Source organism: Ostrinia furnacalis, unplaced genomic scaffold, assembly GCF_004193835.3.
Source record: "Ostrinia furnacalis isolate ACB-3 unplaced genomic scaffold, ASM419383v2 OfSCF3746, whole genome shotgun sequence".
Classification (NCBI taxonomy): domain Eukaryota; kingdom Metazoa; phylum Arthropoda; class Insecta; order Lepidoptera; family Crambidae; genus Ostrinia; species Ostrinia furnacalis.
Genome location: NW_021133985.1, coordinates 833,633 through 847,585, shown reverse-complemented (window position 1 = coordinate 847,585; position 13,953 = coordinate 833,633). Strand labels below are relative to the sequence as shown.

The 13,953-nt window shown below is 39.5% G+C and overlaps 4 protein-coding genes across 4 annotated transcripts; 2 read left to right on the top strand and 2 right to left on the bottom strand.

Moving 5' to 3' along the window:
* Window positions 1–237: 237 nt before the first annotated feature.
* LOC114358179 (Bardet-Biedl syndrome 2 protein) lies at window positions 238–5,258 on the top strand. Its single transcript, XM_028312073.1, has 11 exons — window positions 238–430; window positions 655–832; window positions 942–1,171; window positions 1,264–1,446; window positions 1,582–1,786; window positions 1,919–2,166; window positions 2,268–2,453; window positions 2,577–2,954; window positions 4,358–4,521; window positions 4,662–4,810; window positions 4,901–5,258. The coding sequence occupies exons 1-11, from the start codon at window positions 302–304 to the stop codon at window positions 4,999–5,001; spliced, it is 2,151 nt and encodes a 716-aa protein (XP_028167874.1). The 5' UTR covers window positions 238–301; the 3' UTR covers window positions 5,002–5,258.
* Aos1 (SUMO1 activating enzyme subunit 1) lies at window positions 2,986–4,147 on the bottom strand. The gene has a single exon (XM_028312075.1). It carries the CDS (start codon window positions 4,061–4,063, stop codon window positions 3,044–3,046), a length of 1,020 nt encoding a protein of 339 aa, XP_028167876.1. The 5' UTR covers window positions 4,064–4,147; the 3' UTR covers window positions 2,986–3,043.
* Orc1 (origin recognition complex subunit 1) lies at window positions 5,151–10,987 on the bottom strand. Its single transcript, XM_028312072.1, has 10 exons — window positions 10,695–10,987; window positions 10,351–10,591; window positions 9,200–10,268; window positions 8,953–9,049; window positions 8,697–8,869; window positions 8,503–8,600; window positions 8,011–8,273; window positions 6,872–7,070; window positions 5,965–6,223; window positions 5,151–5,376 (listed from the first exon to the last, which is right to left on the bottom strand). Exons 1-9 carry the CDS (start codon window positions 10,790–10,792, stop codon window positions 5,966–5,968), a joined length of 2,496 nt encoding a protein of 831 aa, XP_028167873.1. The 5' UTR covers window positions 10,793–10,987; the 3' UTR covers window positions 5,151–5,376; window position 5,965.
* A 194-nt stretch (window positions 10,988–11,181) lies between these two features.
* Window positions 11,182–13,211, top strand: Aatf (Apoptosis antagonizing transcription factor). The gene is made up of 2 exons (XM_028312074.1): window positions 11,182–12,201; window positions 12,292–13,211. The coding sequence occupies exons 1-2, from the start codon at window positions 11,279–11,281 to the stop codon at window positions 13,196–13,198; spliced, it is 1,830 nt and encodes a 609-aa protein (XP_028167875.1). The 5' UTR covers window positions 11,182–11,278; the 3' UTR covers window positions 13,199–13,211.
* The last annotated feature ends 742 nt before the right edge of the window (window positions 13,212–13,953 follow it).

Here is a 13,953-nt window from a genome sequence, read left to right as displayed (position 1 = left end):
AATTTTGACAGTGACAGTAATAATTTCGTTCAAAAACCCAAATAATAATGGATTGAGTAAATCCGATTTATTACCAATGTTACATTTTTTTTCACATGTGAATGACTGAAAATCTTTCTTTAACTTTAACCATGATCTTCTGGAAACATTTAATATTCCCGAATTCCAAATGTTTCAAGCGTAAAGAATACTGCCAAATTAATATGATTTTTGGTCATGACTTTGTATCCATGGAGATAAATTCCTAACATAACTTTAATAAATAAAAACATTTGAATTAAAAGCAACTTAACTTATCAAGATGCAGTTATCAACAGTCCAGCCTGTTTTTAAATTGGAATTAAATCACAAAGTAACGCCTGGTATTGTTATTATAGCAAAGTTTGACGGTACTCATCCGTGCTTGACTGCATCCGCCGGATATGATAAAGTAACTATTTTAACAAGTTAATAATATCCAGGAATCACATTTTTTAATGCAGCAGAATAGATCAGAATAGAATGCCCAACGTCTCCTCTGAAATACCTACTTAATACTATAAGGAAGGGGGATGGTCAATTGCATTAGAATGAATCATGGACGACACCCAGACGAGCAGGCCTTATATCTGACTGGGTTTAAAGCTTGTAACTAATAAACCTTTTTATTACCAGATTATAATCCACCACCCTCACGGAGGTGTGGTGAGCGGGCGCGCTCAGAGGTCGCAGGCGCACGGTGAGGTCTCAGAGTTGAACCTCAGTCAGGCTGTGATTGCACTGGCTGCAGGGCCTCTGCGTCCTGACACTGGGAGAGACATGTTGCTGATAGGCTCACCTTCACAGATTCTAGGCAAGAACTTTTCCATTCATTACTTAAATCACCAGACTCCTGCAACAAGAGATAGGATTGCATTTTCTTTTTATTGTGAGAAATTCTTAAGATTCTATTTAAATTACAGCATACGATGTCCATGACAACACAGACCTTTTCTTCAGAGACTCTCCAGATGGCGTTAATGTGATTATTGTGGGTAGTTTTGGGAAGTATACCGAACCGTTAGCAATCGTCGGGGGCAATAGTTCTGTGCAGGGGCTCAACTGGCAAGGCACTGAGCTGTTTTGGAATGTTGTCAGTGGAAAGGTGTGCGCTATGATCACTTTCGATTTTGATAAAGATGGCGAAAATGAGGTGAGTACGAACTACGAAGTTACGAATACTTTTAAACCAAATGTGCACGCGGTGCAGTCAACCATGTGCCAACATTAATTTTTCTTTTATAGCTGCTCATAGGTTGTGAAGATTCTTACATCAGAGTGCTGAAGAATAACCAATTTATCATAGAAATAGCTGAAACGGGACCAGTCCTTTGTTTGACACCAGTCACTGAAATTAGATTCGCGTACGGTTTGGCTAATGGTACCATCGGGATATACGAAGAAGGCATTAGACTCTGGAGAGTAAAGGTAACATAACAGTTGATTTACAAAAATTGCATCTTCTTTGTTTTCATAAATAAATATTAATAATAATACTTTTAAAATGTCGTTTATTCGGTTTGTTACTGGTACACCCACCCTAACTGTGCCATGATTGTCTAGTCGAAACAAAACACCGTCGCCCTGCAATGGTCAGGAGACACCCTGGCATGCTGCTGGAGCAACGGCCGCGTTGACTGGCGCGAGGGCACCACGGGCCGCGTCCTCAGAAGAGTGCAGATGCGCGCAGGCGCCGCGGCTATGCTCTTAGCTGATTACAGATCAGTTGGTGCTCCAGATTTGGTATGCGTTTCTGATAGGGGCGAAGGTAACTTTATCATTTGAATTGTAGGATTATTATTCGGTCCGGCTCGAAGGACCAATAGTAACATATAAAATCAGCAACATTGTTTAGTAATAAATAATTACACACATTACCTACTTATATTCTTACTCGTAGTTATGGGTTACCCACCATACCAAGAAAACACGGGCTTCAACGCGACTTCAAAGAAGCTGCCATCCGAAGAGGACCGGTTAGCTATAACCGAGTTATTCAATAAAAAACAAGCTCTATTGGTGGAGCTTCAGCACTACGAAGCAAACGCAGCGACAGGCTCAATGAGCCTAGAAACTCCTGAGCGAGGATCGACTGCAATGCCCACGAACACTCGTTTACAAGTTGCGGTTTCTGCTTCGCCGGAGGAGGCAAGTTTATCACACAGAACGCGCATGAATCGCGTTTTTTTGTTTGTTGTCGTTGTTAATAAAGTAGGAACTTAGCGCCTAAAACTTATTTTCATCTACAGCGCTGTTTAGACCTCGTAATATCGACCAACAATGAGACCATAGTGCGGGCGGCCTTGGTTCTCGCTGAGGGTATATTCGAGACAGGCGAGACCTTGGCGCGGCACCCACCGGCCTCACAGTTGCGCTCGATGCTGCAGATGCCGCTGAAACCGCCTAGAGATGTACCCGTCGATGTACACATAAAGGTAGTCAAATATCACCAGTTTTTTGGTTCGTTTTAAGTTATGGTAAAATTGCTTAAATTTTTTTGACATTGCATGACTAGTGTTGGTCTATATGTATGTTTCAATTCTTTTCTCTTATTCCAGGCTCTAGTTGGCTATCCAGATAGTGAGCAATTTCATATTTTTGAGTTGACCAAGCAACTCCCTAGGTTCTCTATGTACACTGTAGCAGTACCTGGTACAACTGCTTGTAAAGACAGCTATGTCACTTTTCGAATTACTGAGAGAGTACAAAGAATCTGCATTTGGATCAACCAAAATTTCTTATTAGAACAAGATGTAACTTTAGAATCTGAAGATACTAAAGAGCTTCATCTAAACCTTTTCTGCTTGAGAAGTCAGTCACAACTGGATATGGACTTTGCTGCTGATGGACAAGTGAAGATCAGCACACCAGATATAAGACTAGCTGGAGACCTGATACAAAGCCTGGCTGTCTACTTGAATCTATCGGATTTGCAGGTACTCAATGAGGTGTAGAAATAAAAGTAGGTTTGTGTACTTAGGTAATTATAATCTTGCTTCAGCTTACACACTAGACAGATCAAGTCTCACTGACCATAAAGTTCTACAAAGCCAACACATTTGACTGGGTTAAAAAAGAACATGTTGTTATGAGGGGGCTCTCGTTGGCTCACAGCTTTCACGACCTCCTGGCCTATCACACCCCCTACAACGGCAGCTGCTCCGGCCACAATACCAAACACATCAGCCAGGAGAGCATCACTTACAAACCCAACAGGGAGATTTAACTCCTTCACCAATTCATTCCTCATTTTCAAAAGAATCTCGGTATCTGCTTTTCTCTTAGCTGGATCAGGGTTACGGTTGTATTCATCCCGGAAGCGTAGAAGGATCTTGAGGACAAAGTATGAGGGATCTCCGCGACGTAGCCGCGTGCGCAATTCTGGCTTTGACCAGTCTGCTGAAAGCGCGTTTTGCAGGGGTACATAAATCGCTCGACGTTTGACTGTAATACTGACGGTCTCACGCGCACTTTTTTCACTGTCGTCGGGTCCACGTTTAACAGCTTTATGTTGTACTATTTCTTCAGAATACTCGTGATCAACCAGATCGGCGAACATGTAACCGTACATACCCCAAACATCACCGCAGAGAAACTTCTTATTGCTGTCTCGACAAGCGTTGTTTATACGTTCCAACTGCTCCTGCTTCAATCCAGTAGCACAAACTATATCAAATGTGGTGAAATATTCATCAGGCAAATCATCAACGGCTTTAGTTTCGGAGGTGACATCTACCATGGGGTTCAATGCCCGTGCTCGTTGTAACGAAGCTTCTGCCTTGTTGTCACCCACCTTATCCGGAGGTGCCAAAAACTGAGAATACAAATCTATTTCTTTCAGCTTTTCATTGTCCAGTAAACAAACGCTCTTCACGCCAGACAGAATAATGTTTTTTGCTATTTCAGCACCAAGACCCGACAAACCGATGATCAACACTTTAGAGGCACGTAGCCTTTTCTGGGATTCTAGGCCCCATAGTCGAATTTGACGATCGTACTGTTCTGCCTCTGCTTCGGAGAGTTCAACTTCGTTATTTTCAACCATTTTCACGGAAAAATAAATTAGAAATGCAGTTTGACGTTCGATGAACACACGCAGCCCGGCCGGCAAACCATAGAGAATGTAGATTTTTTTTTGACGCGCCACAAGACACAGATTATATTCACCCAGGCCAGGCCCTGCCTACTAGGGCAGTGCAGTTAATATTAGTTACCGGTTTTATGACTTGTTCTATTATCGATATTTTTCTTTTTAATTCTGCCGCCAAACCAATTTCAAAATTATTTTAAAACTTTACTTTCGAAGCTTTATTTTTATACAAAGTATTTTTTTATACAGTCTACAGCACAATTTCCTGAAGCCGAAAAGAAACTGCGTCAGGAGATGGAGATAGCTGCTCAAGTTGGTGAAATGCGATCTCGCTTAGCAGCTGAAACAGCAGAACGGGCGCAGCTAATAACGGCATTACTTCCTGCTGCTCAGGATGCTGCTGCTTTTGACTTGTAAGAGAATTTAACAGATGACTCTTCTCAAGAAAACAGGCGAATTTATTCCATGGTAGAAAGATGCCAGAGTCGAGAATATTTTTATGTTGTATGTAGCTTTTTAATTGAAACAGATACCTATTATAATTTTATTTCAGGAAAGAAATGCTGAATCGATATAAAGAAGTAATAATGCTGAATGAAGAGCTACTTTCTGGGTGTCATGTACGACGATCGACTCAAGATCAGGCAGTTACTTCTCTCAAAAACTTGCATACAATCTTGCAGCAAGCCTCAAGATTACGTGGTGGGTATTTCATTTCATCTAAAATACGTATTATTAGGGTTTGGGGTTCTTCTGTGTAACTGTTCTTAACAAGCTTTATATTGGTTTTAGTTGGAAAATACAGCAAAGCAGTAGTAGCTGCAAGCAGAAAGGCAGTTAGAGAAGACAATGTGGAAGCGCTAATTAAAATTCTTCAAGTTGGCGACTCATAAATTAGGGTCAACTGTAAATGGGTAAAGATGTGTGTGTTATTAATAAAATATTGCGGTTATTTATGTAACAAAAACCTGTTTTATTCCATAAAAATATTTATCATTAATTCATGCTAACTTAAAAAAAATAAAGTGTATTGTACTTAGACCTAAAAAAATTCAGTCAACAGTAATATCATTCACAAAAATCCGCTAGTTTATTTATTTGAGATCAACATCACTGTATAAGTTCATATTGAATAAATAGATTGACGACATACACGTTTTTATTTCAATTCTTATGCTTTTTAGTTATTGATTTCTTCAAAAAAATATGTGGCCTTGTTGTATGCTGATTTGTATTGTAAGGGAACGGATTTTCGCATAATTAATTAACACTAGAGTACACGCGCGGACTACTATAGTAGACCAGGGTAACATTTTACGCTATAACTTTTTGAAAACTTGCGCCAGAGAGCTGGCATTCCAGGAAAGCCTCGTTTACTAAATTTGTCAGTAAGTCAGTAAAGCTTGGGTCGATAGAGTCTGCGCACTTTTCTAAAATTGACCGTCAAAACTGCCAGTTTACTCAAAAGCCCGAAATCACTCGACAAAAAAATTATGAAAGACTTGCAACAAATGGATTTACACCGTGTACCAGGCAGTAGAAAGTCATGAATACTATGACAGATAAAAAAATTATCATATTTTTTCAGTCAATTTTTTTTGTTAACATTGGTCTCAGAGTGCAATTTTGGTCCAAAAAATTTACAACTTTTAAATCTGTTTATAATGTTTAATCCTAAATAGTTATTAAAGAAACTTTAAATATAAAATAACTATAATAAACACTTTTATCATTTACATAATAATTCTATTCATAAATTGCTTACAAACTGATTTACAGTGATTTTAAATTGGCTTACCAGAGTAGGCCGCGCGTGTATTCGTGTAAAAAAAGGGGCGCGTGTACTGCAGTGTTAAACTATACAGTGATTTGTCTGGTAGCGTAATGCACATCATCTGGGCTGACGTTCAACAGTAGCCTCGGTTCTGATGGCTTAGGTTCCAATAACAGTAACTTGGCAGCAGCGAGCCGCGCGCATATAGCGTGCGCTTGGGCCGGCGTAGGCGCTCGAATGGCTTTGGCGGAGCGGTAGGGGCGGCCGTCGAGCGCTACGATGGCGGCAGCTGTGCTGAGCGCGCGGGAGAGCGTCGTCTCGTCTGTGCCTGTGCGCTCCACCTGTGAAATAAATTAAATAAATAAATAAAACGTAAAATATTGCCAATTTTGAAACATGATCGTGGTCAAAACGTATATCCCATAGATATTGTATGGCAGAGTGTTAGGTTATGGCGTCACTAGTTCGCGAACTTGAATTTACAAAATGGTGATGACATAGGTAAACTTAAAAAAAAATTCCTATAAAAATATGTCAATTTACCAGGCCCCTCTTTCCCACTGGGCACGTGCCCAGGGCCCCAGGGCCCCGCGATCGAGGAGGACCCCGTCTGTTCTCATAAAAGATCTTTCTCCAGATGAGAAGGCCCTCCCTTGATCCTTATGTGCCCAGGGCCCCTAGTAGGTTAAAGACGAGACGGCCCTGCAATGAGGGTTTTCGCGATTGAAAAATCCGCCAGATGGCAATACGTAGACGCGAGGTCCAAATGCTGCATGATTGGTTATTTTTGACATGACATTGACAGATATGTCAAAATCCACCAATCATGCAGCATTTGGACCTCCCGTCTACGTATTGCCATCTGGCGGATTTTTCAATCGCGAAAACCCTCATTTACTAGAGTTACCAAACACCGATTGCAGTTTTGCAAATGACACCGCATCGTGGCAAGCAGAACCATAAAGAAACAAAACGACTTCCAAACTCACCTCTGCGGCGACAGCTCGCAGCATAAGCCGCTCGGCGGGACAGCAGTTGCGGACGGCGCGAACGGCGGCGCCCGACGCGGCCTCCTCTAAAGCCCGCTGTACTTGAACTAGGCCTGCGGTGCCGGACCCGGCCAGCTCTAGTGCGCGCCCGCATAGGGCCAACGCTCGGCGCGCGTCGCCTGATACTGCTGCTACTTTTCTGAAATCAAAAATGTTAAATAGGTGTATAATGTTAGCTAGGGACATGGATCGCAGCCTCAATTAATTTTATGCAAAACATTTCAGCGACAGCCTCTTTGCATTGCAGGCAATGTGTCATACAAGGAATAAATAATATGAGATTATTATACTAATTTAGCTTGATGTGTCCTCCGCACCTGACAATAAGCTGCACAGCATCCGCAGTAACTTCAATCTTGAAGCCACGATGGCCTGCTCCGGATGAGTATAATTACAGCGTGAAACTAATGCCCGTTTTCACCAGCAATCCGTAATTTTTAAGTTTTTAAGAAAACAAAATTCCTGATAAGTTTTATAGGGATCACCTGAAAATTAGGGATTGATGGTGAAAACGAGCATAAATCTCGTCAGTCTAATTAAGTCTCGAAGTCACGCGATCTGCTAGCGTCCATTCCGGCATTTCCATGGTGTTGGCGACGGCTAGCACGAAATCGCTCTTATTAGAACTCCATAAAGTCCATACCTGGCAATAAGCTGCACAGCGTCCGCTGTAACATTAGCGCCGCTCAATCTTGAAGCTACAATAGCCTGTAGCTGCGCGTGAGTGTATGGAGCGAAACTGAGTCTTGTGAGCCCCAGTCTCGAAGCCACTCGGGCCGCTAGCGCCCGCTCCGGTAGATCCATGGTGTAGGCGACGGCTAGCACGAAATCGCTCTTATTAGAACTCCATAAAGTCCATACCTGGCAATAAGCTGCACAGCGTCCGCCGTAACATTAGCGCCGCTCAATCTCGAAGCCACAATAGCCTGTAGCTGCGCATGAGTGTATGGAGCGAAACTGAGTCTTGTGAGCCCCAGTCTCGAAGCCACTCGGGCCGCTAGCGCCCGCTCCGGTAGATCTATGGTGTTAGCGACGGCTAGCACGAAATCGCTCTTATTAGAACTCCGTAAAGTCCATACCTGGCAATAAGCTGCACAGCGTCCGCTGTAACATTAGCGCCGCTCAATCTTGAAGCTACAATAGCCTGTAGCTGCGCGTGAGTGTATGGAGCGAAACTGAGTCTTGTCAGACCCAGTCTCGAAGCCACGCGGGCCGCTAGCGCCCGCTCAGGTAGATCCATAGTATTGGCGACGGCTAACACAGTAAGAAGTGCTGATGAGTGCGCCGCCCACTCCATTATGCTGTACAGAACGTCTTGGCGCCGTGTGCAGAGCGCATCCAGCTGTTGAATTATAGTTGACAATATTTAATCAATAATTCGTAAGTTCTTTAAAAAATATCTTCAATCTAGCTCTGCAAGTTTTCAATGTGCTTTACAATTCCATTTGACTCAAAGCAATTTGACTGTGTCACACTGTGATTGCTATAAAAAGTACAGTGTTAACTGAACTTAATAGTTATTTCTATAAAATGTAACTGTTCTGTAAAATGTCTATATGAACTAAGGTTACCTCATCAACCAGCAAAACTGTGGGTGTTCTCCTAGGGCCAGGATTTGTGAAGCGTTTTTCTAGCAGTGAACATGCTTGCTCCCATACCACTGTTTTTCCTGAAATGTGATAAAACAACATTTGTTCAGAATCCTAGCTAGATTTATTCCCAAAAAGTCTCAAACTAAAATTATTATATCAGTTATATTATTTACCAGTTAGTTGCTTATAAATCTGCACATAAGCCTGTCTCGGTTCAGCTATTCTCATTCCATTCACTTCAACAAGTTGGAAATCTGGCAGATCATCTTCATCCTTCAGGATCTTTAGTGCTGAACATACTGTGGCTGTTTTTCCTGTACCAGGGACTCCTGATATGTACATACATCTAGAAATTGTTTAAAATAATTATTTCCTGCACTGACTTGAAGAAACCTACTATTTTTATGTTATATTTTAAGCATAACTTACCCACTAGTGCCATCAAGCAATTTGTTCCTCACAAAGGACAATATTTCATCCAATTGGTTTTCTCGCCCGGGCAATGATTTGTTATCTTTCATGTAATCTGTAAACATTAAAATAAAATATAACATTAGTTAAATATTGGACCAATTTAATAAATCTTCACTATCTTCTCTTTCTGATTGCTGCTTGCTTTGATATTTATATGTATACCAGACTACAGTGCCAACTGAACTTAGTTTAATTTTCTCACCATCAAGAGTTTCAATTGAGTGTGCTCGAGGATGCAAAGAGGGTGTTAGTTCACTAGTCATGATCCTTCTGGTAACACTTCTTTTGGGCGTCTTAGCAGGTGTGGCTTTAGAAGCCCTAGGAGTTCTTGGTGTCCTAGGCGTTTTAGGAATAGGTTTGAAATCATCATCATCATCTTGATCTACCATTTTACGTACAGACTTCCTTGGAGTTTGTTTCACTGGAGAAGAGTCCTCTTCCATGTAATGAATTTGGCTCTTAGCTCTAGCAGAGGCAGCTCTTGGTGTCCTTTTAACAGGAGTAGTGTCTTCTTCCATATGATTAATAGCACTTTTAGCTCTTGGTGTTCTCTTCACTGGCGATAATTCCTCTTCAATGTAACTAATTGGATTTTTTATAACACGGCCAGAACGAGTCGAGTATTTTTCTTTTTCATCTTCCTCAAAGACTAAGACTTTTTTTGGAGTTTCATCAGTATTTCTCGAAATGGATGGCTTGCGTTTTGGTGTTGCTGGTACATGTTGTCTTATGATTAACGTTGGTAATTCATCATCAGAATTTTCTCTCAATTCCATGGACAATGCTTCTTCAATGTTATAATTGGTTAATTTTTTGGAACTTCGTGGTGTATCTGTAGGAGTGTGAACAGGAGTAGGTTTTGGAGTCTTCTTAGGGGAGTCCTTTTCTGTTTTATCAGCTAAAATTGCCCTTTTAAGCAGCAGTTTAGTTCCATCATTTTTTGATACACTCCAGTTTTTTTGCTCTTGTATAGAAACTCTGCTCATTCGTTTTACCAAGCTATTGGGTGTTTTGGGTGTTCTGTTAGGCGTGGAAACCGCTTTCATTGGAGTACAAAGGAGTTCAATAGCCTTTCGTTCTTCTTCCATCACTGGTTCGATGTAAACTTTCCGTTTACCCATAGCCATTAACCTATATCGGCATATGTAGTGATATGGATTTTTAGTGACATTAATATCTGTATCTTTTGTAAATGTTAGTGTGATTGCACATTTTTTGAAGAATGTTTCAATTGATACATGAGTATCGAAAGGGCGGTGATCTTCAATTACCTGTAATAATTTGATAAATTAACTCGGTTATATTTTAAAATGAAAATACATATACGTACCAAAAAGTTTGAAATTATCTTACTTCTTTTTCCAAAAAACTAATAGGGTCCATCTTATTTAAGCATGAGTTAGGCAAGTCTGCTGGCTTGGAATACCACTGTACTTTAGCCCGGAAGGGATCATGTTTGTTTGAAGAGTCTTCGTATAGAGAGAGTATGCGAGCTGCATCACATCCTTCTTCGGTATCTGGTTCTGCAGCATCAGCATTCGAAACCAGAACAAAGTCATTGATTTCTGCGATTATGTTTTTAAATTGGAATTTCCTGTAATAAATGTTTAAAATGTAAATAAAAACAACTACAATAACTAAGATATCATGCAACAGAAGTTGGAATTCGAAACGTAATAAGTAAACTTTTAACTTACTCATAATACTGAAAAGAATTTGATACTGCTTGTTTGTCAACTATTTCGTCACTAAGCCATATTACAGGTTTCACTTTCACAGAAGGTTTTCTAGGCATTTTGTGTTATTGTATGGAGTTATTTAATTGATTTATAATTTTATTATTATTTTGGAGGTTATTTCCCAACTGTTGCAGCTGTTTACGTTTTTGGAACTGTCATAATTCGCGCCAAATGTTTTGTTTCTGTTACTAGGGATGTAATAACCGGTGATATTGTTATTTTTACAATTGAATGTTCAAATACTTCAGTTCGATTTACACAAAACAATCACTTATTCTTTGGGCTAGACAGCTATCATAATAAGTCGGGTCTTCAGCGCGTGTTTTGCCCTACACAATCAAAAAAAAACATACACTTCAAACAACTTCAGCCCTGAGAAAACTTTTCTTAATATTTGGCTGAAATACTCGACTCGAAGCTATAAAATGATGATGAAAAAAAAAAGTACAACTGTCAAAACAAACGTCAATGTCAAACACACGTTTTGGAAATTCAGCAGAGTACGAATTTTGTGGTTAGAATTTACTAAATTATCTTTTATCATGAAGTTTAAGCAAAAGAAAACATCAAAAACGACTTTGTCGGAGAAAATAGCCAATGCTTTAACGTTAAAACCTCGTGCAGATATAGAAGATGACCAAGTATTCGGTACTAAACCTCACACAGTTTCACGTGCTGATTTTAGTTCTTCAGACAGCGAGGATGAAACAGCTATCAGTGATTTTCGTAAGAGAAACGTTAATTTACTCAGTGATATAAGTAAAAAGTACGAGGGCCAAGTAATTTCCCGTAAAGAACTGGACAAGAACTCGGATGAAAGTTCTGATGATAGCGAATCCGCAGGTAAACAAAACAACAATTTTCACGATAATTCAGATGAAAGTGAAGAAGAGAGCGAGTTAGAAGACACAAAAGACTCAAATCTAATCAAGAAATTCATTCAACTGACCAAAGCAGATGACAGTGATGATTCGGATGAGAAGCACACTAAAAGTACCACACAGAAGAAAAGTAAAAAGACCACAAGTAAGCAAGAACTTGATTCAGACTCAGGCGATAACTCTGAAAGTGATGAGGAGAGTGATGACTATGGTATAACTCAATTCAAGAAGCAATTAGAAAATGATGATTCAGATGAGCAAAGTGAAGATGATGATGATGACGGCGATGAGGATGATGATAATGAGGAAGGTTACGACATAAGCCAAATGGATGAGCCTCCCAAAGAGGAATTTGAGCATGTAAAAAAGCAAAATGTATCTGAAGAGGCCAAAAAAGGTGCCTGCGTTAGGAACCAGTTGCTCGTCTGGGAAGGCCTTCTGGAGATGAGAATACACCTCCAAAGGTGCATGACCACCGCCAACCAAATGCCAATGCCTGATACATATGATAGTCTTAAAGGAAATAATGAATTTATTGAAGAATGTAATGCTACAAAGTCGAACATTACAAGTGTTTTGGACAAGTAAGTTATTTTTTTATGTTTACAAGCTAATTTATCACATGCTTTATACTTTTTATCATAATAGAGTAATATTTAAACTTCTTTTTTCAGATTTCTAACACTGCAAAATTTATTGTTCAAGAATTTTCCTGAAACAAAGAATTTATCATCTAAACAAAAATCAACTGAGGTCAAGGAACAGTCTAAAGAAGAAAGTGATGAAGAAATACCAAGTGACACTGACAATGAGGAGATACCTTCAAATACTGAACCTGAAGATAATGGGGAGCAAGAAGAGAAATCACCTAAAAAGAACAATAAGCAACTCAACCAAGCAGCAGCCAAGAAACGGAAATTGGAAGATTATGAAAAAGAAATTGCTACTTCTCATAAAGCATTCAAATCCTTCAGAGACTCTACAATACAAAAATGGAATGACAAAACTAGGCTGGCTACAGCTTCTAATGTTAAAAATACTCCTACAAACACAGTCTTGCAGCAGATATCTTATATTTTGTCTGATAGAGACAAGTTGATCAAAAGAACACAGTTGAAAAGATCTGAATATGATATTGTGGGTTATGAAAAACCTTCAATAGAAGAGAATGGGGAGAAAAATGGCACAGATGTAAATACTGGAATGAGGGATAGGAAAGACAATGATGAATATATCCCAGAAATATTTGATGACAGTGACTTTTATCATCAGTTGCTAAGAGAGTTAATTGAATGCAAGTCAGCTGATATTTCTGACCCGGTGCAGTTGAGTCGGCAGTGGATAGCATTGCAGCAAATGAGGAGTAAGATGAAAAGGAAAGTAGACACAAAAGCTACTAAAGGTAGAAAAATCAAGTATGTGGTACATAACCAGCTTGTCAATTATATGGCCCCAGAAAAATGTACCACATGGACGGATGAGAGCACCAATGAGCTGTATAGTTCTCTATTCGGAAAGATGTTTGAGCAAAATAATGTAGGACTTAATGACAATTCAAGCAATGTATTTAAAATTAAATAATTTATTAAAACAATCTTTTTTTATTATTTATCCTGTTATCTATTTTTATAGCTGAACATCATGATAAAAACATGTTACAATATCACTGTTAAACATAATCCTGCCGACACACACATTAGGGTAGGTAATACCAACAAATTAGAATAAATTACATTACCACAACATACATATTACATACGCATGTCTATTTACATTTTCCCTACAGTCTCTAATGTACTATAATGTTACAAACTAATGCGTCTACTCTACACCACTGACCATTAAAAACGGTATTTAAAGATGGTTTAGGTCCCGGACTCCCGGGAAAGGACATAGGATATTTTTTTATCTCGGTATTTGGAACTTAGGCGCGCGCGGTATAGTTTTCTGTAACAGAAACTACCTATTAGGTGGGCGAAGCCGCGGGCACAAGCTAATATAAAATATTCTTCAACTTTTAAAACGGGTACGATTACCTAATTAATAATGCTACAAAGTTTCCCGATTAATTTTAACTAAGTAAGTAATCGCCAAAGTTTACGTTCCTGTAACGTTAATTAATTACCCTACTTTATTTGAACTTTCAAAAGGCTACCGGTTTCCAAGACGATACCTTTAGTTAGACTGGTGAAAGACCAGTGGGCAGATTTTATACTCAAAAGTATTGAAAGAAAGTTCATAACAAGTTGTTGGATCACTTTTAAAGCTTTTACCTCATATTTTATCTTATTGTAGTTCCATTTTTTTTTTAATTTCCAGTTTCCATCATTCGCGTT

Bases quoted from the DNA above. Each gene is read 5' to 3' on its own strand.
- LOC114358179 (XM_028312073.1), top strand. From the start codon at position 302: ATGCAGTTATCAACAGTCCAGCCTGTTTTTAAATTGGAATTAAATCAC. The intron at 1,172-1,263 runs GTGAGTACGAAC...TTTCTTTTATAG, and splicing joins ATAAAGATGGCGAAAATGAG to CTGCTCATAGGTTGTGAAGA. The intron at 1,447-1,581 runs GTAACATAACAG...ATGATTGTCTAG, and splicing joins TTAGACTCTGGAGAGTAAAG to TCGAAACAAAACACCGTCGC.
- Orc1 (XM_028312072.1), bottom strand. From the start codon at position 10,792: ATGCCTAGAAAACCTTCTGTGAAAGTGAAACCTGTAATATGGCTTAGT. The intron at 10,592-10,694 runs GTAAGTTAAAAG...CATTTATTACAG, and splicing joins AATTCTTTTCAGTATTATGA to GAAATTCCAATTTAAAAACA. The intron at 6,224-6,871 runs GTGAGTTTGGAA...TTTATTTCACAG, and splicing joins TGCGAGCTGTCGCCGCAGAG to GTGGAGCGCACAGGCACAGA.
- Aatf (XM_028312074.1), top strand. From the start codon at position 11,279: ATGAAGTTTAAGCAAAAGAAAACATCAAAAACGACTTTGTCGGAGAAA. The intron at 12,202-12,291 runs GTAAGTTATTTT...TTCTTTTTTCAG, and splicing joins ATTACAAGTGTTTTGGACAA to ATTTCTAACACTGCAAAATT.
- Aos1 (XM_028312075.1), bottom strand. From the start codon at position 4,063: ATGGTTGAAAATAACGAAGTTGAACTCTCCGAAGCAGAGGCAGAACAG.